Source organism: Phaenicophaeus curvirostris, chromosome 13 (assembly GCF_032191515.1).
Source record: "Phaenicophaeus curvirostris isolate KB17595 chromosome 13, BPBGC_Pcur_1.0, whole genome shotgun sequence".
Lineage (NCBI taxonomy): Eukaryota > Metazoa > Chordata > Aves > Cuculiformes > Cuculidae > Phaenicophaeus > Phaenicophaeus curvirostris.
In genome coordinates, this window is record NC_091404.1 from 20,167,795 (window position 1) to 20,195,792 (window position 27,998).

General features: G+C 46.2%; 1 protein-coding gene across 1 annotated transcript; it reads left to right on the forward strand.

The window, feature by feature from the left end:
• Positions 1-8,813: 8,813 nt before the first annotated feature.
• Positions 8,814-19,236, forward strand: ITM2A (integral membrane protein 2A). Its single transcript, XM_069867348.1, has 6 exons — positions 8,814-8,966; positions 13,224-13,355; positions 13,582-13,770; positions 15,158-15,268; positions 16,376-16,526; positions 18,829-19,236. The coding sequence occupies exons 1-6, from the start codon at positions 8,883-8,885 to the stop codon at positions 18,915-18,917; spliced, it is 756 nt and encodes a 251-aa protein (XP_069723449.1). The 5' UTR covers positions 8,814-8,882; the 3' UTR covers positions 18,918-19,236.
• Positions 19,237-27,998: the final 8,762 nt, after the last annotated feature.

Genomic DNA, 27,998 nt, shown 5'->3' on the forward strand with positions numbered 1-27,998 from the left:
GAAGAAGTAGAAGAAAATAACCTAGAAATAAGGTCATCATTCTCCTGACAGCCCCATGGGTAACTCAAGTAGTGCTGAGACTGAACTAATTTTCCCACTGCATATGTGGGCACCACTTCACATGGCAGCAAGAGCAGCAGGCTGTGAGCAGTGGAAGCAGCTCTAATTTCTTTGGGAAATATTAGAAATCCCAAAAGAAGAGTCCGCAAAGAGTCTTCAGGCCCTTGGGAAAACTGTCTCGTGTGAATTCCCAACACATGGATCTCGAGATTATTGTTGCATGAAGCTGCGACATAATTTAGTTCCTAGTTTATCTGAGCATTACCCAGAGATGAAATGTTGCACCACAACTGCTGAGAATTGTATTTCTTGGTGATGCAATCCTTAGACTAGTGGAAGTAAACACACTGCCACCTTGGCATGGTTCTTCCTTTAAGACATCTGCATTGCCACCTCCAAGAAATGGGTGAAAGCACTCAAACAATCAGAGCTTACAGAGAACTACAAGAGATTTCCAAACTGCAGAGGAACAGAGATTCATTTACTTGCATAAAACCAGAAACTCCTCATCCTGTAAACTTAGTTGCGCACCAAAGGAACAGCTGAGAGTTAGAACTAGGGCAGCGGGAGCGTGACCTTCTCCACACCATTAGAGTTAAGGGGCTTGAAGGTGCAAAAGGAATGGAAATGGTGTCAAGGAGCAGAGCTCCAACATCCCAGCAAAAGGACTTTGGGTGTAAATATTCCGATTTGTCTATAATATGGCTGTTTTTATAATCTACTAATTATATGAATCAGAAACTCAGAATGCTTTACTTCATCACTGTGTCCAGTGTTAAGCGATAAGGTAATATTGCTGCGAGTTGTTATTCCTGCTTGTTCAGCTCATTATTGACTGGCTCGTCTGGCCAGAGCACATATTGCATTAATATGTAACACCTAAACAGCCTTGGCAAAGGGTCAAAAATGGCCCTGGAGAGGCCTGGGAGCAAAATAAATGCTGTGTTTGAGAACAGACACGAACCAGCGAGAGAGAGCAGATGATGTGACACCTTTCCTGGCAGAAAAGTTGAGGCAAAGAGCAGCAGAGCCTCAGCCCAGAGGGATGTGAGGAACCTCAGGGCCAGGTAATGGCCCTGCTCCCAGTGGGAAGTTGGGCTGAAAAACAAAAGAATTCTCTTCCAACAGAAGTTTCCCTGTTTCTGTGGTCTTAAATTCAGGCTAATGCACTTCTCATTAACTTGGTGAGATTTCAATACGACCTGAACTGCTTTCCCTAAAAAGACTTTCTTTCTGGACTGAGGGGCTTCATTAAAAAGTGCAATAGAAGAAAACTACCATCTTCTAGGCATCTCTTAATTCCACTCCTTCAAAACACAAACACTCTTCACTCGGCTGACTGCTGGATAGCCAACAAATTCAAAAGCAGCAGCACATGGGGTCCCATCAAAGACTCTAACATCACCAGGTGTCTCCTCAGCATGAAGAGATTGCTTGGAACATGAAAACAAAGTACCACAAGCTATAATATTTCCCGTATCATGATATCTATCACATGAACGGAAAACACCTTCTACAGACCTGCGGTCTGTACAAATGCTGTAGACGGCAGATTTCCTTTCCCTTAAAATCAAAAGCCATCTTCTCAAAACAAATATATTTTAAAAAAAACACTAACAATTTGGTTAGGAGCTGTTTTGACGACATAATATTTCGTATGTGCATGAGTCGGAATCTGTGGATGTATATGTATGTGTTTGTGTTGTTATGAGAGTACGTGTGTGTGATCGTGTTTCTCCCTCTGCAAAGAGGAAACTCGTGCACGTGTGTGTGGACAATCACAGGCTTCTTCCTCTCTGCCTCGCAAGGAGGAAACACAAGCTGGGCTCACCAGCCTGTGCCTCTCAGAACCAGCTTTCATCTTCACCCAGGAGCAGCCACTGAGCCCCGTTGAGGCTTTGCCTCTCGGTGCCGCGGGTCTCTCTGCTCACAGATAAATCCCGTGACAGGATACCACCCTCACCTGCTCTGCGCCTTAACAGAAGATCTGCGCCTCTCGCTCAGCTCCGCTGACAATCTGCAGGGAAAATAGCAACAAATCTCTTTAACCGGCAATATTTGTACCCCGAGCTGCTGTTGGGACAGGTGTTCTGTGGTATTTCTATTTTTGACAGCATCAGCTTCACACAGATGAAAAGGGACACCTGCGTTCTAAAAAAATGCCCATAGAGCAGACAAGAGTGAAGGCAAGTTCGGTTTCCATCTGTGTTTCTTTTTTGAAAGTTCATATGATTTCATCAGGTACAAGAAAGCAAAAAAGCAGTGCAAGTGGCTGCAAAAACTGGCAACGTGTTCTTACTCAAAGGCAAGAAGGAGATTGATTTTAGTTAGCATTAATGGACTGAAACTCTGTAGGCAAGGTGATATAATAAAATATTTTGTTCTTGAAAGGTCTTAAGAATTTTTGTGATATTTAAAATAGATTCTTGATCTTATTTTCATAGAAAAGTGATAAAAAGTGAGGTGTTATTTGCAGGGACAGTTTGTCTCTCATTATATTACAGCTTTTTCACTAGCTGTGTATATCAGTTCCAGCTGAGATACCTCTGCGTGATTAACAAAGCTCTGCTAGAACCCTTGAAAGGTTCCACTGTGACTTTTTACCCCAGCTCCAAAACCTTGTACAGCCTCTCAGTGCAGCGCTCAGACTGGGTTCCCAATTACATCATCTTGTAAATAAGCAAACTCCAGCTGGATTGTTGTCTGGTTATACATCCTTTATTAGTGTCACATTAAGATACAGCTACTCAATGTGCAAGCCGTGTGCATGCAACGCATCCGGATGTAAACAATCTAAATAAACCAGACCTCTTGCTTCCTCGGCTTTTTTTCAGAACTGCGCCTTCACTGGAAGACGCGATTGATGTTGAATGGATGATGTAGCGACACAGCAATCATTTATGGAGTTCAGGAGTGCCGTCTCTGTCATTGCTCTTTTCGCTCAGCCTGAAAATAGGTGCCCTGTGCGCACAGCCATGTCACTACATTGCAAAACGAACCCACACATAACAAGCCAAACAAGCTCCACCAGTCAACGCCAAGTTTTGACAGCACATTAGGGATCTTCACACAGCCGCAGTGCACACACAGCTCAGGCTTGACAGCGGTGAGCACAGGTTGAGTCCAGCACGGCGTCAGACGGCGCAGCTGAACAAGACGTACCCATGTCCACGCTCATCGTTAAACTCCGTTCAAACAATGACTGTGGTCACAGGCATGGTCAACACGGGTGGACAAGGTGCTAAAGGGAATGGTTTAGTGTTTGACAGGAATGGTTGGACTCGATGATCCGGTGGGTCTCTTCCAACCTGGTTATTCTATGATTCTATGATTCAATACCACTGGCCACTGCCACAGCATCTCCTGGCTGGGGGTGGAGGTGTGGGCTCTGCTGCTGCTGCTCGTAGAGATGAGGATGCAGAGAAAGTGGCAGGGACGGAGGGGTGGGGTTAACCCCAGCGCTGTCCCATTTAGGATGTCTCACAAGTAACAGCCCCTGCTCAGCCCGTGGTTCTTGCTCATTTGGGGCTCCAGCCCGCCTTGCCGGAGGGACATGCCAGCCTTGGGGGTGGCCTGGAGAGGAAGCGTGCCTGAAAGGAAAAAGGGGGAACCTGACATGACACCCCTCAGTGCCAAGGTAAACATTCATCCGTGTCTGAAAATGCCTGTCTGGTCAGTTCAGTAGAAAATAGCCTGAGCTTTGAGCTTTTACTGGTTTTCCTCTAATAGCAGGATTTAGCAATGCTTTTTTAGACTTATCAAGGCTCTGGGCTCCTAATATATCTCTAGTGCAATTGCCTCACTGCAGTTACACCAGAGGTGAATTTGGCCCTTTAATCATTTGGGGCTCCCGACGGCTCTGGGCGTGCTGATTGCTGGGCAGATTCTCTGGAGGACTGGAATTTCTTGTGGAATTCTGTTCTGTGAGGCAATAGCTGCGTGGGCAGTGAGTGCCTTTCAACCCCAGGCTGCACCAGAGGATCTGCTCTTGGTGGTGTTGCTCACTTGGGAATCACCCTTCCCCTTCATCTCCTCCAGGCTCATTTCCCTGCTCATCCTTCCACAGTGAAAATGGCCTTGTGACTTTCCCTGAATGTAGACAGGCTATTTTCCATTTAACTAATATTCATGTTCTAATGTTTTGTAACAAGGCAATCAGTAGAAGTGAGTAATGTGTGCTTGCTTTGTCTCAGATGTTAATCTAATCCTGCTGCTGCGAGGAGAAGCGGCCAGGCAGGAAGGGAAGGCAGCAGAGCAAACACAGCAATCGCTGCCCTGAAACAGAGATGATAGAAACATCAAGATCCTCAGTCAAGGGCCCAAATTCATCTCATGCCAGTGGGAAAAGCTTTCTTCTAGAAAAGTTGCTATCGCAGCTCGCAGCATGAGAGTTTCGTAATCTGAAATACAGATAGATTCCTTATCCACAGCCTGATAACCTGAGCGAGGTAGAAATGCAACAGAGGTCTGAGGGTCACTGATGATGGAAGGAATGGAGACAGTGGATGTCAGAGCTAGAGAGCAAGGGGAGACGGGCTGAGGAGGTGACGAAGGGGGATTTCTCAGCAAGATTGCTGGAAAAGGATTGGAGGCAAAACCCAGAACTTCAGCCATCTGGATAAACACAAAACATCAATCTGGAGAAGGTCTCCTTTCCTACAGGGGAAAGTTTGTAGCTTCTCTTCCTTTTTTAACAGTCCCATGTATAATACTTATTGCTTTCCTTTGGATGTCCATCTTTCAGTAATTATTCTACTGATAAAAAAAAATAATCAAGGGATAGATATAGTGTGTATGTAAAACCCAGGGCAGTGGTGGCTGCCCCATCCCTGGAGGGGTTCAAGGCCAGGCTGGATGGAGCTTGGAGCCCCTGATCCAGTGGGAGGTGTCCCTGCCCATGGCAGAGGGGTTGGGATTAGATGATGTTTAAGGTCCGTTCCAACTCAAACCATTCTATGATTCATTCTACGATTCTATATTAATTACAGGTATTCATTGTTGTTTCTCTGTGTGTTCTATGTTGATTCCGGGCTGGGGCTCAGCTGTGCAGTGCTCTGTGCACATAAAACCCTCTACGGAGGGACCAGCCCTCGTACCTGTGAACTCTGCAATCTGAATAGGCGCTTCAGCACTTAGTGATATACAGGGATTCAGGGCTAATAAAGCCCCTAAACACGTGCTTATCGTTAAGCTGTGAGTGACCATTGAAACATAAAGCGTGTGCTCACACACCTTGCCCGGCTGCAGCCCTGCTGATCACAGCTTTGTTTGAACTAGAACAATATGCACCCCTGAAGATTATGCACAGGAAAACTTCTTGCTTCAAAGCCTGACGACACTACACAAACTAGGGCAAATTTAATAGCATGTTGTTCCCAAAAGGTAAGGAAGAATTCTGCTGGCATACACAAGAGGAGGAGGCAGAATAAACCTAACTGTATTTTAAAGTTTGTGGGTTTAAAACAGTATATTAGAATAGCTCAATAATTCCTATACAGTAAAATTTAGTTTTATTGCTATGCAGAATGGCTTGAAGAGACACTTCAGGTGGCATTATCTGCTGAACCAGTGACTGGTCCAATAAAAGATGCTACCTGGCCTTACAAACCCTGTTCTTTAATATTCTTAGACTGTCTGGGCTGTTTACATCATCGCTGCCACTGGAAAGGGAGGCGTCTGTGGTTCACATCTGTTTTAAAAACACAATTCGCTGCTCTTTGTGTGCATTGAGGCCACAGGGTCACAGCCACCGTGGCACAGTAGCCCCCTTCTTTTTGGCCAAACTCACCTGGTCTCTAAGACAACGTAGTCCCTATGCCTGTTAAATTTTTTTAAGCAGTGTTGCTTTAACATTGCAAAGATCAGAAGGATTAAAAGGATAATTAAGGATAAAGGGATAATCTCTTGCCTTTCAAGGTGATGAAGATGATCTCAGAATAAATGCCAGTAAACTAAACCCAGAGTGTTTTAGTAGAAAGAAAAATCAGCAACATAATGGAATTCCAAAGAATAAGTGATATTACATGTTTAGATGTCTTGGGATTCTTGGGATTCTTCTAAACTACAGCCAATGATGTATGGCAAAAATCTGAAAGAAAACTGAGTCAGTACTGAGAGGCCAAAGAGGTGCAGTGGTGGAGTTCTGTTGTATTTATTCAGTTATTTATTCAGAACAGCCCTATAATTTCAGGATGGTAAACCCCCCCTGAATTTTCTTATGACTGTGCAGCTCAGGATGGAATTTGTGTTCCCAGATGGGTACTTCAGATTGCAGCCACGAAATACAGCCAGAGTTTTGTTGGAGGAACTTTATTTGGCAGCAGCAGCTACTGACTGAATAGTTATTACCAGGTGTGTAAGGACAGGGAAAATCATTTAGTGGTACAGGAATGACTTTCTCCTGGACACTGCACACTTTAAACAAGTTTTGAGCATGTTAATAGAAATGATTGTCACAGATGCTATAAATAGAAACGCACAAAAGAAAATTAAGACAAATCTTAGGAGAGTTCGAATCTGCAAATACAGCCAGAGTGGAGAAGTGCCAAAAAAACCCCTATGTTTTCAGATTTTTATCTGAATTTCAAGGAATGTCCATCCCTTGCAACAGGTCCCAGAGAGTGAGTGCAGACACCAGTCATGATAAACAGCAAGGGTCTGTTTCAGTTTTATTTCTGTGTTCTTTTTCAAATTAAGTTGTAATGGGAAGGTGCAATCCATTTGTTTAAGCATGTAGTTATACTGCATTAAGACATTGAAAATTATTCATATGATTTAGAATCCTAGAATAAAATAGTTTGAACTGGAAGGGACCTTAAAGATCATCTAGTTCCAATTTATAACCTGCCAGCTCGTAGAGCACAGGTACTGTATTGGCCATCCAGGAAACTTACTTAACCTATTTTTCATCTGTGTTTCAGGGACCTTGGTAAGAGTATGGCTTAACTTACTCCTAACACACTAAAGCTAGCAAGTATGAAAGCTAGTTTTTCTCTGGTTTCTTGGTAAAATGAGGTAAAAGTGTTTTCTGTTACTAGACAAAGTCAGGTTAAATAGACATAAAGGACTTTGTTCTTCTTTGAACAAAGTCAAAGTCAAAATTCTTATTAACATGAAAGGAAGCAGTATCAAAGCTACGATCTTGAAGTGACATAATAGTGGTACTGCCTCTGCAGAGTAACAGGAACGTGCTCTGAATCCTGGAATCCACGCTGCATCGTGTTTAGACTTAGAAGAATTACTTATTGCAATATTTGCATAGTGCTCAGTTCTGTTTAATTACAGCTGTCTGCGAGGAAGAGCTCGGCGGTGTGGGCACCAGATCCAAACCAGATCTCTTTTTAGAGCTGTAAAGTCAAATTCCATCTAGACGGGTGCAGACTTTCATCTGTATGAAGGCAGAGATCATTTCAGACAGTTTAATATACGAGTCCTTTTCTTCTTCTCCCCCTTTGGAGACATTAAATGAGAGGTGAAGCCTCGTCTGTCCTCGTGGCTGTTAAGGATCCCTTTGGCCATATTTCACGGGACGAGGGAGGGAGCTTGACTGAAAATGTCCCCAGTCCCAATGCTGTGCTGGACATGGCCCAGAGGTGCCTCCTTCTCACCAGTGACGCACTCCCGGTGTGAAATAGAGTATCTACGATTGTCCGCACAAAGCTAAAAGGAGATAAAACAGCTGACGTGAAGACAGACTCGAGGACTGTGAAATGAATGAAATGCACGTCCCCTCACCCCCCTGCCTCGCCGCGGGCAGCCTCTCCCAGATTCCAGGCTGGTTTTAGGATGCGGTTTAGGATGCCTGGTCCCTGCCCTTGTCCACGATGCTCCACGCGCAGCCGCGGAGCCGCAAACCCCTCGGGGAGGGACAGCCATGTGCCCACGGCCCCTCGCACGCGGCCGTCTCTGCCAGGGCACCATCCCCCCAACAAACAGCGACAGAGAAGGAGGTTCCAGTCCCTCCCAGAGAGTTTATAGCACAACTCCGAGCTCTCTGCCGGCTGCCACAGCATCTGGGCATTTCTAATGCATTTCTGTCCCTGCCCAGGGCAGGGGCTGGAACTGGGTGATCTTCAAGGCCCCTTTCAACCCAAACTGTTCTATGATTCTGTGATCCTAATTCATCGCCACTTTCTGAGGGGACGCATAGAGTCATAGAATCACGGAATCATTAAGGTTCAAGAAGATTTCTAAGCCCATCCAGTCCAACCTCCAGCCCAACCCCCCTGTGCCCCCTAAACCACGTCCCAAAGCGTCACGGCCACACGGGTCTGATCCCCTCCAGGGATGGAGGCTGCAGCGCTGCCCTGGGCTTCACCACCCTTCCAGGGGAGAAATTCTTCCTAGTATCCAGAATAAACCTCCCGTGGCACAACTTGAGGCCGTTTCCCTACATCCTGTGACTTGGGAGAAGAGCCCGGCACCCGCCTCGCTCCATCCCTCTTTCGGGGAGCTGCAGAGGAGAATCATAGGATGCCAGGTTGGAGAGGGCCTCAAGGGGCACCCGGTCCAAGCGACTGAGAGGACGGACAGTTTAAATGAGACGGCCCAGCACCCTGTTAAGCCTTAAAAGTGCTCAGGGCAGAGGGAGCACCCACGGCCCTATTCCAGGGCTTCAGTGTGGGCTCCAGGGGCCGGGGGCGGAGCCTCAGGGGCTGGGGGCGGGGCTTCATGCCCCGGGGCGGAGCTTCAGGGCTCGGGGGCGGAGCCACAGGGGCTGGGGGCGGGGGCGGAGCCGCAGTGCCCGGGGGCGGAGCTTCCGATCGCCCCGCCCACAAAGCAGCTCAGCGGGGAGACGGGAGGTGCGCAGCGGCCCCGCAGCCATGGTGAAGATCGCGTTTAACTCCCCCTTCGCGCAGAAGGACGAGCCGAAGAAGGAGGCGGCCGAGGCGCTGGTGGCCGATAAGGTGCGGGGCAGCGGAGTCGCTCCGCGGGCGGTGGGGGCGGCGGCAGGAGCGGGGCTGGCTGAGCAGGGGGGGGGGGCAGGCGCCGCCGCCATCTTCTCGCGGCGGCCGCGGGGGGTGCGGGGGTCCCGCCGCCAGGGGCGAAGCGTGAGGGGCTCGGAGCGGGGCCCGGGGCAGGGCAAGGGGGCCCTGAGCGAGGATGCGGCACTCGGGGGGCTCGGAGCGAGGGCCACGGGGGTGGGGGCGGGGGACCCGTTGTGAGGCGCCGAGTCTCAGGGGCTCCAAGCACGGGGAGGGCTCGGGGCTCGGAGTGGGGTGTGGGGTCACAGGGGTGCGAGGGTCCCACCACGAGGTGCGGGGTGCCAGGAGTTCGGAGTAGGGTAGGGGGTGCAAGGGTCCTGCACAAGGTGCGGGGGGCTCAGAGCAGGGTATGGGGTGCGAGGGTCGCGGCACAAGGTGTGGTATGTGAGGGGTTTGAAGCAAGGTATGAGGTGTGAGGGTCCCATCACAAGGTGTGGGATGCGAGGGGCTCAGAGTGGTGGTGGGGGGTCGCAGGGGTGCGAGGATCCCACCACAAGACGCAGGATGCGAGGGGCTGGGAGTGGGGTGCGAGGGCCCTGCACAAGGTGCAGGGTCCCACAGAAAGTGCAGGGTGCAAGGGGCTCAGAGCAGGGTGTGAGGCCTGAGGGGTGCGAGGGCCCCATCACAAGGTGTGGGGTCCGAAGGGTTTGGAGCAGGGTACGAGGGGCGAGAGTCCCAGCACAAGGTGCAAGATGCAAGGGGCTTGGAGCGGGGTGTGAGGTCTGAGGGGTGCGAGGGCCCCACCGCAAGATGCTGGATGCGAGGGGCTCTCGGAACAGAGTGCGAGGGTCCCAGCACAAGGTGTGGGATGTGAGGGGTTTGAAGCAGGGTGGGAGTGTGAGGGTCTCACCACAAGGTGAAGGATGCAAGGGGCTCGGAGCAGGGTGTGGGGTCCCAGGGGGGCGGGGATCCCACCACAAGATGCAAGATGTGAGGGGCTTGGAGCAGGGTATGGGGTGTGAGGGTCCTACACGGGGTGTGAGGGTCCTACACAGGGTGTGGGATGGGGGGCGCTCAGAGCAGGGTACGGGGTGTGAGGGTCCTGCACAAGGTGTGGGATGCGAGGGGCTTGGAGCAGGGTGTGAGGGTCCCAGTGCAAGGTGCGGAGGAGCTGTGGTTCGGGGTTCCCTCCCCACAGGCAGGACAGGCGCGGGTGTTTATCTCCCAGCTGGGCCTGTGCCAGGGTGCTGCTTCCTGAGGGCTTGGGAAGCTCTGCGGCTCAGCACCATCCCAGCTCCAGGAGTTGCTGCCAAGCGAAGCGAGCAGGCTGGGTCTCATCCCACAGCAGGGCAGTGGGAAGAAAGTGGGGCTGCTGGTGTGTCCTGTTTAAAATGAGAGACCTGCCATGAAGAGTTTTAAATAGCAACTTGGGCAAGAACTCTGCGGTTGGCTCTTCCTTCCGTAAAACTTGCCCTGTTGCTGGCTTGTATTGAACTTTCTGGGTCTTTGGGAAACTTAATTTTGAAGGTGTCGCACTTAGCTGCTGATGTTTTTAGTCAGATGAAGATCAGTGTCTAGGTAGATAAATCTATAGCTCTAGAGGAGGGATAGGGGCTGAGTTTGTTTGTAGTTGAGGAAGAAGAAAATGAAAAAGAAAACAACAGTACTTGTGGAGTTAGACTCTAGTGTCTCTTTTCTTTCTTTTCTTCTTTTCTAAGCTGTAATTTGGCCCTCAAACAGCCTCCCTTTAAAAAGGAGGACCCTTTGGAGGTGTTGGAGATGTGTGTATGCACGGTTAATGCAGTAGCCCCAAATTACTAGATCAAAAGGAGGGAGAGAAAGTAGGGAAACAGCGTAGGCGGTGGAATGATTTAGGTTTTGGAAGTGTCATTAATCTGGCTGCTTTCTTGTAGAATAAACTCATCGGCTGCTCCTAGGGTAACTTGTTAGACATACTTTTACTGGCCCTCAAGCATGCAAGTTGAGTGTAATAGTTCTAATACACACAGCCTTTCTTCTCTTGTGAGAGCTGCTCTTCTCAATTTAGAAGCTACTTGTGCTGTTGTGTTGTACCTGTCGCTGTGTTCTCTGTGTTTGCACATGTGTACATGGGTTTTTAACACCTCTTCACTGACTTCAGGGCTGGGAGTTGCACATAAACATCAAGTTCACAATTTTACTCCCAAGACAAATTTGTTCTAGTGCCTGTTAATGTCTCCTTTTGCTGGGATATTTGTGCAGAGCAAACAAGCTTAGTGGCTAATGCTTGCTGAAACAGCACAATAAAAGTCACCTAGAATATCTGCACGAAAGACTTGAGCTTGCAGAATCCTCCCCCTGCAGATTCCTTGGAGCTGGCTGTGTCAACAGTGTCTCTTTAGCTGGCTGCAGATGTTAACACAAGTGACTTTTCTTCGCCTCTCTTACTCCTACTTTGCTCTGCTCGTTGCTCTGCAGCTTAGAACTGCATTTTCTTTGCGGGTTTTTTGTGATACTCATTATTTTTGAGCAAAGGCTTTGTAACCCACTGGAGCACGGTCGTGGTATTGTGTTCTCTTATCAGCTCTGTCAGCTCTTCTCAGGCTCAGGCTGCCTACGTTTCTTAATATGCTAAATACCTCTTGCTTTGTTTGAAGTGTGTGTAGTGCAAGTGTAGCTAATTACATGCCGACATCATCCAGGCTGTAGGATGCCTGTAGTGCCAAAACCTGCTGCAGGATAGGCCAGCTGGGTAAGTTCCTGCAGGGTGTAGAGGAAGGCAGAAGAATATGAAGAGAACAGAATTAGTCTTGATTTGATTTACCATGCTAACTGTGGAAGGTGGTTTTCACTTAATGACATATAAATGTGGCATAATTCTGACTTGAAGTCTGTTTGATTTTTTTGACAAATGCTTAACCAGCCAGTTGTAGTGGCGTCTCTCTTGCTGAACAACATATTTCTGTTTGGAGGATGCAAGAGTGGAATGTAGGAGTATTGACTTTTACGAAACAGCTTGTTTTTTTGTTTCAGTAGTTGCATAGCTGATGTGTTTGACTTTTATACTGCTGTATCTTGCTGAGCATGAAAATATGTGCAGCCTTGGTAATAACACTGTGGCCTGTTGTGATCACAGGTCATTTCAGTATATTGTGTTCTACAGGGGTGCAAATAATGGGACCCACATAAAGAAATGCCATGGAAGCTGCTGTGCTAAATCTGGCTGCTGACTCTAGGAACAACACAAAGGAAAAGATCTTTTGCAGTGAAATCCAATATTTCTTCTTGCCCAGTAGAAAGAGCAGGCGTTGAAAGTGAGCTGCTAAATATTGGAGTCATTGGTCATTAAAGGGAAGTTCTTGGTGTATGTGAGCCTTTCACCTGGGAGTCCAGGCAGGTGCTGAGAGAACTCCTGAGTGTTTCAACTTGCTGTTCAGATGCCACTGCTAATTTTCCAGTTGGTGGTATGCAAGTCATCACCGTGTTAAGTGATGGTGATAGTGGTTTCCGTTAGATTCAGTCATTATCTGTTTGAGAGAACACTGGGGGAGGAAAAACAAGTCACTGAACTAAGGAGGTAAGTCTCTGGCTGCTAGAAACAAAACTTCCTCAGGGGCTGGGTGGAATTAAGTATTTTGAAGCTGTGAGGTAGGATGTGCCACAAGGACTTATTTTTATTTAGCAGAATTTGAAGCTGTGTTTAAGCTGATGAGTTTTTATCTTTCCTTGTGGGCTTGATTTGTGCAGATTACCTGAATATTTGCCTCATGTTAGGTGTTCCGTGGCTAATAGAGCAAGGTGCATCTTAGCTTGTGAGAGTAGTAATGTTATCTTATTCCATCTGATGGCAAGAGCAGGAGAGGAAATAGGCTTCAGGGAAGAGGCCTGAAAATGCTGTGTAGTTTAAAATGACTTTGCTCTACAAATCTTGCTTTCCTTGTACTATATTGCAGCTGCAGCACTGTATCTTTTGTTAGTTATTTAAATGTTTTACCTCTCACAGCTGCTGGATAAAGGTTTGTCTCAAAAGCATTCTCTAACTAAGAAAATGTCCTCTTTCTTGCTGCTTGAAAACCAGTCTTGATTATAATGCAGTGGTATTTCACGTGAGTCTTGTCTTATAAGGTGCTTGGATTACAGTTCTTACCACACACCTAGAAGAAAAGGAAGATGATAGGTCAATGTAAAGCAGGAGATAACAGCCTACTTTAAATTCAGAGCAGCTACACTTTATGTATTCTCATCCCTCTGTATTTAAAGGATCCAGAAATTGCCACACGTGGAGGTGGAAGCTCATCTGGAAGATGTCTGTTGACTCTGCTGGGTCTGGCATTCATCTTGGCAGGAGTTGTCGTTGGTGGAGCCTGCATCTACAAGTACTTCATGCCTAAGGTAATGTGGAAGGTTTTGGTTTTAAGCATTGCTGAATTAAAAAGTGTAATTATAAAAGGATTACCACTATAAAGAAAACCTTTGGTAACTGGGACATGAAGACCCCTATGTCCTTTATAAAAGATCCAGGTGTGACAGGCCGGTACTTTGTCATTGTATGAGTGTTAGAAAGAGTTTTAAAGCAGCATACGCTGTAAAAATAACTCAACTTTGATTTTACTTTCAGCATAAGGTGTATCGTGGTGAGATGTGTTACTTTGAAAATGAAAATCGTGATCGTGCAGCAGAACCATATTTCCTGCCAATTGCTGAAGAAGCTGACATCCGAGAAGATGATAACATTGCCATCATTGATGTGCCCGTTCCAAAGTTCTCGGACAGCGACCCGGCAGCGATCGTCCATGACTTCGATAGGGTGAGTATACATGAAACCATCGGCAATAACTAGTCTCACTGGGAAACTGTGGAGTGAATAGTAATCCTAACAGCTTTGGGGTTTCCATGTTTGAGACATTTAAAGCTTGCTGTCAGTGCAAGCTTCTCTTTGCCCACACTTAAAGACATCCCCAGTCTGACCCTTTCAACTTCTGCAAGGGAGGGGTGTTACAGGAATGTGTGGGGAGTTTCTGCCCACAGTGGCTCTGTTGGGATCATTTCTCAGGACAATGCACCCCAGTGCTAGGCAACTTTAAATATTGTTCCCTGTAGGATGTCTGGACATGACATGTGCGCTTCGCTCAGGAATCCTATGTCAATGAAATTGAGGGGAGGAGAACATTGTAAATGTGAGTTAAGAAATGAGGAAACTGAGGATTCAATCTAAGATTCTGCAAAACTGTGTTACAGCAAAATGCAGAATTCCAGACAAGCATGGATTCCTTCTCCTTGGGTAACGGAACTGAAAGATGGCTGCAAGTGACTGAAACCCAGAACTTGAAAATGCTGTGTCAGTGGCTTGTCATTCCTCTAAAGCGAGGATGAGAGGGTGGTTTTAATTAGACTTTTATTAGAGTTGCATTGATAGTATTGACAGTTCCCCATGTCAGCTGTAAAAGCTCTCGCAGGGTGTTTGTAAATCAAACCTTGGCAGTGCAGATACAGTAGAGACAGCAGAACTGACCTCTGCATGTGCTGCCTTTAACAGCAGCGTGGAATGCCGCACAGCCAAGCTGCGCTACCTGCCTTTGCAGAATTGGCAGCTTTTGTGCTGTCATGACAGAAACTTGGCTGTAACTTAAAGGATTCAGGATTGCAACTGGATGATTTTTAAGGTTCCTTCCTACCCAAGCCATTCTATGGTTCTGTGAACTCAAGAACTTCAGTCAATTCTGGCTAAGTGTTTTGCAAACTCACAATAAAATAAGTTGATAACTTTAGTCTCTGCAGTCCTTGCACTTAGTGGTGCCAATGTGACTTCCTAGAAACACATATGTTTTCTGAGGAACTGTTTACAGGGAAAGATTGCTTCTCAGCAGTTAGATACTGTTTGCACTGTGCTTAATTGGACTCCCTCAGTTATGAGAGCATACTCCCAAATACTTTCTGTCTTAATACAACTTGTACTCATTTAGGATTATGATAGAAACTGCTCTCGCTTCTGTACAAAAGTCCTTTTGTAAACCCAGGCTGTAACCACTTTGTTTGCAGAGGTGAAATAGCTAGTTCTTACACCAGACAGTTCCTGAATGTGTCGCTTTGATACTTGCTGTGCATGGTCTTCAGCTTTTTGAGCTTCCTTCTTGGCCCTTGTGGAATTGCATGTTAACATTCCTTAATTAATTGAAAACTTGTTTTTGAAATAGCTGTTGACAGCGTATCTTGACTTGCAACTGGGGAACTGCTATGTGATCCCACTGAACACATCCATAGTAATGCCACCAAGAAACCTGATGGATCTCTTTGCAAAACTGGCGGTACGTGGAAACTTTGTTGTTGTTTTATTTAGTTGTGCTGACAAAGTAACTTTGGGTAAGAATGGTGGGTGTTGCTCCTGGACCACAGTCACTTGCTAGAACTGTCTTCCTGTCATCCCAGCGCGTAATCCCTGAGCTCAGTCACTCTGCTGAGGTTAAGGCCAGCTGTCAGTGTATATTATGTTCAGTAGATTCATGCTTAATGCTCTTATTAATACCTAGCTTTATAAAAGCTGAAAGCAACTAGCAAATAAGGTTAAATTTAGCTATGGTGAAGGAATTTGATAAAGCTCCAAATATCACTGAAAGCCTAAACCTGAAAGTTAGTGCCAGAAAGTTCACTTGCCCCGTGGGAATTTTAGTGAAAAGAACAATGCTAACTTGTTCCTGGTTTATTGGCACTGTAGTTAGGACCTCACCACCACAAGCACTGGACTCTGCGATGACTAAAACTGGGGGTTTTCCAAGGTGACTTGTGGGTCAAGTTGCTAAAGCTCGCTGCTCCTTCCAAAGTAAATGTGATTCTAAGCTATTGTGTGTGAAATAGACTTCAAGGAAGCCATGACTTCTCTACGCCTCGTTCTAGAGGCCACTGGATCCACTGTTAGCTTGTTTCTTTGGAGGTTTTTTTTAGCTTTAAGTGTATTTCCTTGTCTCTATCTTTAGGAGTTGGTCGTGAGGAATCATTTCAGTCATGCTGTGATCTTCAGTGCCAACAACTTTTTTAGGGTGCACTGCTTTTTGATATTAGAAATATATTGCCTTAAAGATGGGAACTTTCATAATACTTTGCTTCTCTTTTAACTGCAAACTTTGTTGCATACAAATAGGCTTAAACAGGTTCTATTTATGTTTCCTTCCTGTGAGATGAGTGATGATTAGGTTAACTGTGCTTTGTTTGGATGTAACAACAACTGTTTGAAATAAATTTTGTCAAGTTTTAACTTTCCTGGTAAGCAGCTGTTCAAGACTAGTGTGTCTTGGTATTAAAAAGATGGTAAGCTGAAATCTAGTGATTGAAACCCACCCAAAGCAAAGGGTAAATTGTAGTGATGTTTCTCCATTGTTGGCAGAATACTGTATCTCAAGGTTTTTGTCTCTTTTTAGACTGGCTCTTACTTGCCTCAGACCTACCTAGTCCGTGAAGAAATGGTGGTTACGGAGGAGATAGATAATGTGTCTGATCTGGGGATCTTCATCTACCAGCTCTGTGTTGGAAAAGAGACCTTCAGACTTCAGCGCAGAGACCAGATAATGGGTACGTTCACTTCAGTACAAAAACAAAATCTATTATTTGAGTAGGGAAAGGGCAGAACGTAAACCTTTGGAGTTTTCAGATGTGAAAATCTGAGTGTTCAGCATGAACTGAGACTCCCCCTAGAACCAATTTGTGTTTCCCCTAGTTTAAAGTTATCAGTCTGAACTTTTATTGGAACATGGTAAGTGAGTTTCAGTTGCAGAATTAGAGGTTCTATGCTCAAACCAGATTTTAATTTAAGGCTATTTCTGTTCCGACTTCTGGTTGAAATTGTAAATTTGGCTTCAAAATTTCTATAATCTATCTGATATATGAGTCTTTCGATGTGCAGCTCAGTCTGTCACTGTCCTGTCTAATGCTGGTTGCAGGTGCACAAGTAAAAGCATTATTTCTGGTTCACTTGCTCTGTGGGGGAAAAAAAAATGAACAGCGAGCTCCGGACATCCCAGACTTCCTCTCTAAAAGGGGAAGAATGCTTCATAGGAACTTCTGAGCTCTGTTTCTTTATTGCTTGTCCCCTTGTGCCACCCCCTGCTATGGATTTTAGTTCACTGTTGTTCTGAAGGCATTTCACAGTTTGCTGCTCTCACTAGATGCGTAGTGAACCAATCCTTTGTTAGCTACAGTCTCTCAGAAAGCAACTGTTTGGTTTGTCAGAACTCTCTGCTCTGTTTTTCCTGCCAAGCTCTTGGGCAAGATTTTCCTCAGCCCAGTTACAGCTTGCAGCATCAGGAGCCACATCTGCTGTTTGCTAGAGGCTACATCCTGTCACTGCAGTAGATGGAAGGCTTTCTGTGTGGGAGCATGAAACAGTGGTCCTGTGTGGCTAACAGTGGGAAGCACGTGAAGAAACAGCAAATGGGAGGGAGAGGCGTGTGTCTCCTGGCTGTTGTGAAGATGCATTTGTGAACAAGTCTAAATTAAGACTGTAGTCTACAGACAATGCTGCAGAGAGTGTTCCTGTTGTGTCCTCGAATCGTTTTGCTGTAGCGTGTTGCTGACGTGCTGCATAGGAAGAGACTTCTGCAGAGCACTTGCGCAGAAGGATTCTAGTAAATTAATAATGCTGTTTGGTACAGTCTCTGTTCTGTAACTAACCTCACTTGCCCTTGCGGGGAGGACTGCTACTGAGGTGAAAATTGTTCAGGAGCAAGGCTTGTCTTGCCTTCCAGATAAAATTTCTGGCACGCCTATCCCCTGCTGTGTACAAACCACACACATGTAAATATTAGACTAAAATGCGTTGGCTCCTGTAACTTCTGGGGAGATGACATCTCTTGGAGCTGGTGCTGCACTGGCTGTTAGGTTTTGTGGAGTTCCTGAGTTCACCTGTTATATCAAACTGACCTCGGGTTCTGCAGCAGTTCCCTGGAGCTGTACCTGGAGGTGTGCAAGAAGCCAGCCAGCTCATCCTAACCATTCAATTATGTGTCCAGCTGGATAGCCATTGGGAACTCCTTTGCTTGTGCAGGCGTTAGCACTGAGATGAACTGAAGGGCAACTTGCTACTAAGTGTTTATAAAATGAAGCAGCACCCTGCTGGGTTTGGTGAAGAGCTAGTGCTTCTGGACTGCAGTCAGCTTCCCTGGCTTACCCTGAACAATTCTCTGCTAATTAAACAAGTCTTTCTAACTGCTGTATGTTGAAGTGCCTTAGCTGAGCAGGTGGCAGGACTACTGTATTCTTGCCTCCTGCTGAAGATTCATGTTGATACAGGTAAACTGCTTGTGTCAGGTCCAGTGCTGGCATGTCCCAAAATAGAGCAAATCACTTTAGTACTGTTAGCAAAATCTTCAGCACAATCATCAGCTGAGTGGCAGATCCTCCCAGGGCTCCTGGTGAAGACTGCTCTGTAGAAGCACGTCCTGTGTGAATACATACTGGGTGGGAGTGCTGATAAAGAACTGGGTGTTTTCTACACTCTTTGAGTGTTTTAACTCTTCCCCTGTAATTAAAATCTGCTTTGCTTTTCCTTTTCTTTGTGGTTAGGAAGGGCTATGAGGAACTTTGCCATAAACAATGTATTTAGGGCTGTCTTTTCTGTGCTGAAATGGTGGGTGGGGTACTAGAAAAAAGGACTTTGTCCTGTGCATGTGGGCATCTCTTGTTACCATTCTGAAAATGAGGGAGGCTTGCTGTTGGAAAATAACTTCATCCCAAGCTCTGGTGGCAATTCATGGCTGCAGAAACTGTGCACATGCTGACTGTATTTGCTGCTGTTGTTGATGATACAAAACCTGTGAGCACTTGCTGCTGGGTTTGGATCTGTGTCACTTAGGTTCTCATCTTCTCTCATTCCCAGGTCTGCAGAAACGCTCAGTGGAGAACTGTCACTCGATCAGACACTTTGAGAACTCTTTCGTTGTTGAAACAAAGATCTGTCAGCAGTGAAAGGTGTTGGATGGGAGGTGACTAGCTCAAACCTTTGTTAAGAAGTCTGAGTATTAGACGTCGACTTCTTAAACTAAAATGTGCAGTGATAATCAAAAGCCTTATGCATTTTCTGTGTATTGCTTGTATTTCAAAAGACAAAGTCACCATTTCAGCTTTCTTTGATCCTCAGTATAACTTTTTAGTTGTCTCATGTAAGACTTAAATTTGAGTAAGGTTTGTTTTTTTTAGAAGGTTAATATCAGTTTATCTATAAACTGATACTTTTGAGTTTGATTAAGTGTAATCTGGGAATGGCAGAAAAATATATATATATAAATGTTAACCAATTCCTTGGCTGGAACCAATTCTGCTCACCTTAACTCTCACAGAATGATGAATATTAATAATCTGTGGTTTGCACATCTTGTGTAGTTCTGTAGAGTAGCTCTGCACTCCGTATCCCAGCTCAAAAACCTGATGCGTACCATTAAAGGTTTATTTTAACTGCCATGTGTGACGCATGTAAAATCCAACCTCAGCGATCACAAACCTCTAACACTACCCTCTCTTGTTTTGTGCAATTACTGTATTGAATTTGTATGTATATTTGGAACCTTCCCTGAGCTTATGTTTAATTCTTCTATCTTGGTTTGGTTTTGTGGTATTCAGTTGTTAGATTCAGATAGAGTTGCTCTTAAAGCTTGTCAGTATATTTGATTATGAATTGGTTTATCCTGTAACTTCCTATTTGAAGAACCTGTTGTGGTATAGTTCACTTGTGAATGTGACTGTAGCTGTAAACTCAAACTACTCTGGCTTATATAAACTTTTTAGGTCAACTTTTTATGAGCAAGTAGCATTACTACCACAGTCAGAGCATTGTTCCTGTTTCGGAAGCTGCAGTATAAAGATAACAAAGAGTTAGTGTCCTGCAGTTGAACTTGAGAGTTTTATTAAGGGACTTTATATTGGCATAAATTCTGCAACCCTATAATAAATGTTTCTCTAAATCTTTGGTGTTTGTGTGAGTTCATGGTGCTCGGAGGCAAGGGTGCAGCATGCTGGTTATGTGGTAGTTGTGGGCCTGATGCAACAGGCACTGCTCTCCCCTCTCTTCTCTTTTCCAGCTTGTGAAGCCCAATTTCCTTTTTCTGAAATGCTTTGCATTGCAAAATAAACTTGAGGAACAGAGAAAACGACATCTCACTTCAAACTTGATCCCAGTGGGCAGTTCTCAGGGTTCTAAGCTGAACGGACTCTGGCCTGTGGGCTGCTATGGTACGGCAGAGGGAGGATGCATTCTGTAATGCATCCATGGGAATATTGGTGGTGATGAGACTGGTGATTAAAAGCATGCTTGTTGTCACGTGTTTACAGCAGTGTTAATGCAGTCTTTAATGTATCAATGCACCAAGACAGCAGAAGGCTCAGCAGCAGCTCGTTGTGGCGCCTGTCAGCAGTCACCCATCAGCTTTGTGCTCTAAGCTCCAAGCTAAGTGCTGCAGTGACCTTTCTGTGGCCACTTGCTTTATGAGCTAAAGCGGGTCAGGAACCTTCCTGGCTTTCTTGGAAAGCCACTTGGATTTTACAACTGGAAGTAAATGGTAAGCAGGCTTTCTGCACTAAAAACTAGGGAGTGAGAAGAGACTGTAGGAGTGTCTGTGATTAGGTATTGCTGAGCTGGGCAGAGGAAAGGAGCAGAGCGCAGGTCCTGGCAGTGGAAAATTCTGTTGCTGTGGCTTGGAAACTAACACAGCTCTTTTCCTGAGGTGTATGGTGTTGTGATGCTGCAGATGTGCCCCAAAACTAGAGCTTGGATCTGTTTGGCTCTGAAATAGTTTCCTTATGTACTGTACTCTGCTGTGGAAAGCTCTAACTGTTATCCCTGGGTTTCAGGTGTGCTTTACTGGAACAGATACGTTTTACCAGGGGAAGGAGCTGCACAGACAAATTCCTGCCACAGACTTGCTGTGTGCTTAGGCAAGTTACTGTCATGATCCCCTCCTCTGGATTGTTAGAGAGGACAAGAAGGGTGGGTTGGCTGTCTGGTTTGGTAGCCTTAATTGGAAGGGTTTGGAAACATTGGAGGGAGCAAGAAGTGTCTGCTTGCAGTGTTGGAGTTTGACTTCATTGAAAACAAAACCAGAAACTCATCCTTCTAGCTCTGAGCGGCCTTGCAGTGGCTGGCTCTGGCTGAACAAGCATCTAACCTGCATCTACCTTGTGACATGGAACAGGAGTGCCTGACCTGCTTCCAGATAGGTCGAAACAGTTTCTCTGACCTTTGTCTAGTGCAGATGTGAAAAGAAATGAAGTCAGTTCCGTAGGAGCTTATTAGATGTTCTAGGCAGTAAGCCAGCATGCTCAGAGGAACAGAGTGTTCCTACCTGCTCAGTGCTCTTGTGTTGAGAAAGCAGCAGAGGTTTCGATCATGCTTGTGGTGTTTGAGGCTCATTATCTGTCCCCGATTGCTTTGTGCTGGGGTTGGGAAGGCACAGCAAAGGACTGCAGGTTTAAATTTGTTTCTATAAAAAAGCCAGTGTTCCTGAGATCTTCTAATGCTGTCTCGGTTTGCATAGCTCCAGTGTTCAGCTGGTCCACAGAAAGCAGGAGAAGGGAGAGGAAGCTAGAAGAGTGCTTTGCACCAGCAGATGGCACAGTCAGCAAGCGCTTGTGTCTTAAAGTGTGCATAACTGGTAAAAACTGGGGGTCCTGATCCTAACATACAGGTCTTTGGGTGTTTTACCAAAATGAAATCTAAAAATGGTTTGGTGAAAGCTTTCTCTAGGTGGTGTTCAGTGTCTTCACTTAGTTTTTATCTATAGAGAAGAACACTTCTATAATGCAACTGTAAAACCCGATTAAATATCTGATTCTTCAGACACGGGTGTGGTAACGGCAGGGATAGCATTGCCAAGATGCAAATGCAAATATATTTACCCTAACAGCTTCTGTTTACAGGGTGTTCACTGAGAAAGCAGCCTGTGCACGGGGCAGTCTGTGCGCTTGCTTATTGACAAGTTATCTTGTATGCCAGCTGCCAGGGGGTTATTTTGGCACAGTGTATCTGAATGTAGGTTTTAAGTACCTTGATGAATGTTAAGCTGTCGATGCAGTGCTCTGGATATGCCTCTTCCAGCCCTGCAGGTGAGGTTTTTTACAGTGTTCTCATTGGAAAGACGCATGAGAAAAATCACCGTTAAGAACAAACTTGACTTTGTTACTCGGAGGAGATGCTATTGGCCTTTGCAGAAGCCTGTTGGCTTTCTGTGACTGGCGAGATGTGGGTGGCTGCTGGTGCTGCGTATGTGCCAGGCACTTCATCAGGGTAGGTGCTAGTCTACACTAGAACTTGCCTTCAGCAAGACTTTGTAAAAAGTGAAAGTAATTAAACTGTCATTTGCATTTATAAATACTTCAATGTAAAGAACCAGGGAAGAAAAAGTGGGGACATCATGGAGACCTTTGAAAGACATACTGAGGCCGAGGCCTGCTGTGAAACAGACCTTAGAGCAGCCTTCCAGTACAAAAAGGGACTCCAGGAAAGCTGGGGAGGGTCTCTTGATGAGGGAGTGCGGGGTCAGGATGAGGGAAAGGGCTTTAAGTTGGAAGGGGGAAGATTTAGGTTGGACATTGGGAAGAAATTCTTCACGCTGAGGATGGTGAGGCCCTGGCCCAGGTTGCCCAGAGCAGGGGTGGCTGCCCCATCCCTGGAGGGGTTCAAGGCCAGGTTCGAAGGGGCTTGGAGTCCCTGGTCCAGTGGGAGGTGTCCCTGCCCATGGCAGGGTGTGGAACTGGGTGGGCTTTCAGGTCCTTTTCAACCCATTAGATTTGTAAGGCAGGATGAATGCAATGCAGCCCATGCAGCCCCCATAGTGGCACAGTAGCTGTGCGTCTGAATTACCACTCTGGGAGGGTTTGAGATCAGGCTTGGAAGGATTAAAACCACTTTGACTGTCCTAATTTTGGGCTGCGTGGGGGATGGCTTGGCTGACAGCTATGGCCCGGAGCCCAAATGCTAGCACTGATTGAAGCTTCAAGACTGCAACCAAAGTAATTATATATATGTTTAATTACAGTCACATTATTTCATTAAAATTATTTCTTCATTATGTGTGTATATTTGTGATATTCCCTAGGCAATATGAAGGGGTGTATTTCCTGTCCTGGGAATAATTACAGGCTCTCCACCTAGCACTCCACCTCAAAAAGAAATTATTCCTTAAAGGTCAACTGTTTTGTTTACTTAAGCATATTTTCTCTGGTTTTGTGCTGTGACACCTCCAGGTTCACATTAACAAATGTGAAAGTGGATTTACTGCCTTAGAAGTCATTCCCACTGGATGTGGATGTTATGTGTCTGCTAGAAGCGCTGGGGTCCTTGTAGGGTGTTCCATTCAAGGCCTCGTTGATGTTTGAAGCTGTTCCGGATGAAGCCTGTGTGCAAACACATGATTCTGGAACAAGGAGCTTCCTCCCTACAAGCCTAATCCCTTCTTGGACTGGAACCAGCTGCTTTTATTCTGGAGTGAGAGCACCTGCACGTGGGATTCATCAGGAACAGGTCCATGGATGGGTAGATCTATGGTTTCCACTGATGTTCCCCTTGATGGGGAGGTGTTTGTGTAGGATTTTTGGTGTGGTGGTAAGGTGACTGCACTCTCACTTGACAATAGTAATTCATTGCTTTGGTTTCTCTCTGCTTGGTGGTTGTAGCTTCTTTGTCATCTCGCATCTTCAGCCCCTTTCACTTGTTAATGCTTAGAAAAATAAGAAGGATGAGGAAACCACCATTCAGGCTGCCGGACCCTTGCCAGTGTGCCTCATCGCCCAGCATGAGGTTGGAAGCAGGTTTGGCTTTACCTCCTCTCATCGCCCAGCATGAGGTTGGAAGCAGGTTTGGCTTTACCTCCTCCCATCATGGTGAAATAATAAATGTGGGAGGGAACGAGGCTGGCATGCAAAGTACGTGATAACACTTCTTTGGTTGTGAGCTGCTCTCCTTGGTGTCTTGAGTGCTTTCAGCTCACCTCCAGGCTTTTGTGTTCCTGCTCTTGACAACTTGCAAACCCCAGCTGGACTGGGTGGGTATCTGGGTGGCTGAGAAGCAGGAATGATGCCTCACACCCAGTCTCCTGACACTACTGACTGCCTGGGAGTGTTCTCGGTGATAAAGGCTTGCTTGGGTGGAGGTGGCTGGGAAGCAGAAGTGCGTATGGGTTGAGGGGAGCTTGCAGCTGGAGTGACTGACTGCTGGTGTATCTCTGAGGCCCTGTTTTCACCGTGGAGTAAGACCCTTAATTTTCTATAGGGAAATGACTCACTGACTGGAGGGGAAACAAAGCTGCTGGCTGAGTGCCTCTAGTGTAGGAGAAGGAAGTGAGCTCCAGATCTGAACAGCTTTTGTATTTCTGCTATAAATATCCTACGTGCAGATATAGCACCTATCTGAGAGAGCTATTTGCAGACTCACAATATCTGCTGTCTTTTAATGGAGCTGATTTCCCTGTGTGGAACTTTTTTGCTTTCTCAGCATCATTTGATTTTCTTCCATGTTTTCTTTTACTTTTTTTTTTTTTAAAAAAAAAAAACAGCCAAACAAAAACTGCTTGCCAAAAAAATCTCTGGTGCTGCCAAGGAAAGGTGGGTCCTTGCTGTGGAGCTGGGACCTGCAGCTGAATGCTGCCATTGGGATGCCTTGGGGTCTGTGCTCTGAGACTGATCTTCTCCTACATAGAAGCATCACATCCCCATAGGGAAGGCAGTTGGAGGGACCTAGTTTGCCCTGTTGCTCTCATACCGTTCCACGTAGAAGAGGTCACACTGGTTGTGGCTGTTGTGATGCAGAGCATGGATGTGTTCTTCAAAGCTGTAAAATCTCAGCTTTGCGGCATTAATTTTCATTCACCCTTTTGCCTTTGAGCAGACAATGTTGTGGTCCCCCACCTGGTATCGCTACCAAGGGCTACTGTGTTCCATGGGAATAGGGTAACATTACCCTCATGAGTCCCTTGGGACAGTGATGCTGTTGGTTTTGGGCTTGTGATGCTGCTGCTCTGGGTTTTTTAGACTGTTAACCAAGAGGAACAGGCTGGGATGTGAGGCTTTGATGGTTAGTGTTAATTCACTTAAATAAGAAACCTCTCATTAAACTAGAAACTCAGAGTCAAATGAGTTTTAGCTTCTGTTTTACATAGGTCTCCTGGGAACTTCCTCTCCAGCTGCGCAGACCTCTGTCTGACCACAAGGAGTTACCATTTCTTTAAATATCGACGATGTCACGTAATAGTAGAGTTTGTGCAAGATAATGGCTCTGAATCACAGAACTGATGAAGAGGCTGACAGCAGATTAGAGAAACTGGTCAGCCAAGACAAGAGTGCAAGTGGATTTAAAACTTTAAAATAGAAAATTTGGGTTTGGATGAGTCATAAGGAAGAAATTCTTCACAATGAGGGTGGGGAGGCCCTGGCCCAGGCTGCCCCATCCCTGGAGATGTTCAAGGCCAGGTTGGATGGGGCTTGGAGCCCCTGGTCCAGGGGGAGGTGTCCCTTCGAGGTAGCCATTGCTCAGTCATCATCCACACTCAGACAGGATGGAGATCCCTTAGAATGGAGCAGTAACTGCCACCAAAAAAAAACAAAAACCCTCAGCACTTCCAGCAATGTTTACGGAGCGAATCCCACATTGGCTTGATGTAAGGTACAGAAATAGAGCTGGAAGCAGGAACAAGCACCCAGGTATTCCCCTTTGCAGAGATGGCATTAATCACCAAAAGTCATGTTTGTATCTGTTCCCCGTACTCAGGCTCAGCCTACGGGGCTGCCACCTTTGCTTTTTTCTCCCAGTGCTTTGGTAAAGGAGTAGATTCCTCATATAGACAAGCCAAGGGCATCCTCCTAACTCAGGGGAACAGGCATTCAAATCCTCTCTTAAATAAAGAGAAATTTTAACCATTCTTCTTCTTTCATACACAAGGACAATACTTACAGGGAGAGGCAGGGACAGCCTTACCCCTTCCCTTTGTTTTGGAAGCGGGGTACACTCTCGCAGAGGGATCCAGGTGATGCTAAATTGTTAGAAACCCCAGTCCTCATTAAGTCTGGCCCTCTCGGGAAATAAGGAACAAGAGAGAAAGTATGACAAGTTTCTGGAGGTATTTTGTCAGTATTGAGAGACTATGGATGATTCTTTAATAGAGCAGAAAATATTAAAGAAACATGGAGCAAAGAACTGATGGTAAGAAAAACAACAATCCCTGTACCCCTGGGTGTTTAACTGGAATGCCTTGTTTTCATCAGAATGTCATGTTTTCACACCAACTTTTCCAAATACTCTCCTTTTTGGCATATTTCTCTTGTTATTTTGAGAACTTAATAGTCTTCCTCTGTTTTTTATTCCAGCAATGTCACCCATTCAGTTAAGTTCTGCAGTGCAAATCCATGTGGCGTTAGAGAGAAGGGTGAGTGAAGCAGGTTGATTGGGAGCTGCTGGTCCCAACAGACTCATGACAGTGGCAAGTGGTGGTTTCAAAACAGATTCTGGAGATGTATTCTGGGATTCTATTATTATTTCATTCCTGATGACTTTAAGTAACTGGATCTTTCAAAATCAGCTCTTTTGGCCACTGATGTCTGTCGTATAGATCGTGTTTCTACAGGGCTCAGTTCACCAGCCCAAATGCTGGAGCTCCTGGCTTGGACAGCACAAGGCAGGCACTGTCCAGCCAGCTCCACCTTATCTGCTCTCTTTTTTTCGAGGCATTTATCAAACCGCCTCTGATAAGATTTTATCTTTGTACTGGATGGAATCGTCTTGTGTCTGGGTCACCTGCTGTGGTTTGTGCAGTTATTGAGGTCAGAGGAGCGGTGCCCAGCAGCACTGGGTTTGACGCCCTGTCTGCATTTACACTGTGTGCTGGTTTTGTGACGCTGGGGACAATGCTAATTTTTAACAGCAAAGTGAAAAAGGAAGTAAACAGTGAAATGTCAAAGTTTGCTGCTGATGCAGATCAGGGCAGAAGAGTCTAACACTGGCTGCAGCGACGTGGGGAGACCTCATGAGACATTGAGCAACCAGATGACAAAATAGTAAACAAAATCTAGTGCTGATAAAAGAAAAGGCATGTAAAGGGGGAGAAAAACTCTGCTTAGGTAAGAGGAGCTGTAAATCAGCCCTTTTCACACAGAAAAGAGATCTTTTGAGTTATGTGGGTAGCTTGTGGCAGTGGCTGGTGGTGGCAGAGGAGATGAAGAGGACATTGGAAGTGTTGGAGGACACGTGCCGTGGCCAGCAGAATGTGGCCCTGCTCCTGCCTCCAGGGGCAGCCACAGGGTGGGCAGTGGCTGGGGGTCCTGAGCACAGGTGAGACTTTGCCTCCGTTTAGCCATGAATCATGCAGAGGAGGTGACCGGGGAACCAGTCACTCGCAGTGCAAGAGGAAGGAATTTAGAAAGATGTAGTCAGGTGGCCAGCTCAAAGCAACAGTGATGTTTCTGAGCAGTGTGCGTATAACTAAAATAGGGAATTCATTGCTGCTGGACTTAAGAGATTGGTGGGTTCAGGTGTATGTTGTTCAAGCAGGTTGGAAAAGAGCTCTTCCTGGCTCTGGAGAATGATGCAGGAAGCCCCACAGTGACTGGTTGAGGGTGGCTGTGCTGGGGAAGGACCACTGCCCTCAGCCCAGCGTGTCACCGCTCTACCCATGCCCACGGTCAGCAGCCAGCGAGCTGCTTTGCGTTGAGCCAGAGCAGAGACCACCAACATCTTGTGAAGGTGTAAAGAGGAGACCAGGCAGAGGAGCAGGCGCGTGCTCTCCCACTTCCATAGCAGCCTTCGCTTACAAGTGCAGTTTTAAGTCTTAATGTGCAAAAACACTTCAACCCAAGCCCATCCTGTCTCTTCTCATGATGAGAGTGGCACAAAGGAGCTGCAAGAAGCGGCACCTGAGTGTGACGATACCTTCCACAGCTGCTGCAGCAGCGCCTGCTCTTGCAGCGTGTGGGTTCGGAGGCAGGCGGCTGTGTGGGAGTCGATGGAAACGAGGGACTGTGATGTGCAGCGCTCAGAAACGCTCAGAGCCCTGCTTCCACCCAGAACTG

Coding starts and splice junctions, on each gene's coding strand:
- ITM2A (XM_069867348.1), top strand. CDS start 8,883: ATGGTGAAGATCGCGTTTAACTCCCCCTTCGCGCAGAAGGACGAGCCG. Junction 13,771..15,157: donor TCGTCCATGACTTCGATAGG/GTGAGTATACAT, acceptor TTTTTGAAATAG/CTGTTGACAGCGTATCTTGA. Junction 15,269..16,375: donor ATCTCTTTGCAAAACTGGCG/GTACGTGGAAAC, acceptor GTCTCTTTTTAG/ACTGGCTCTTACTTGCCTCA.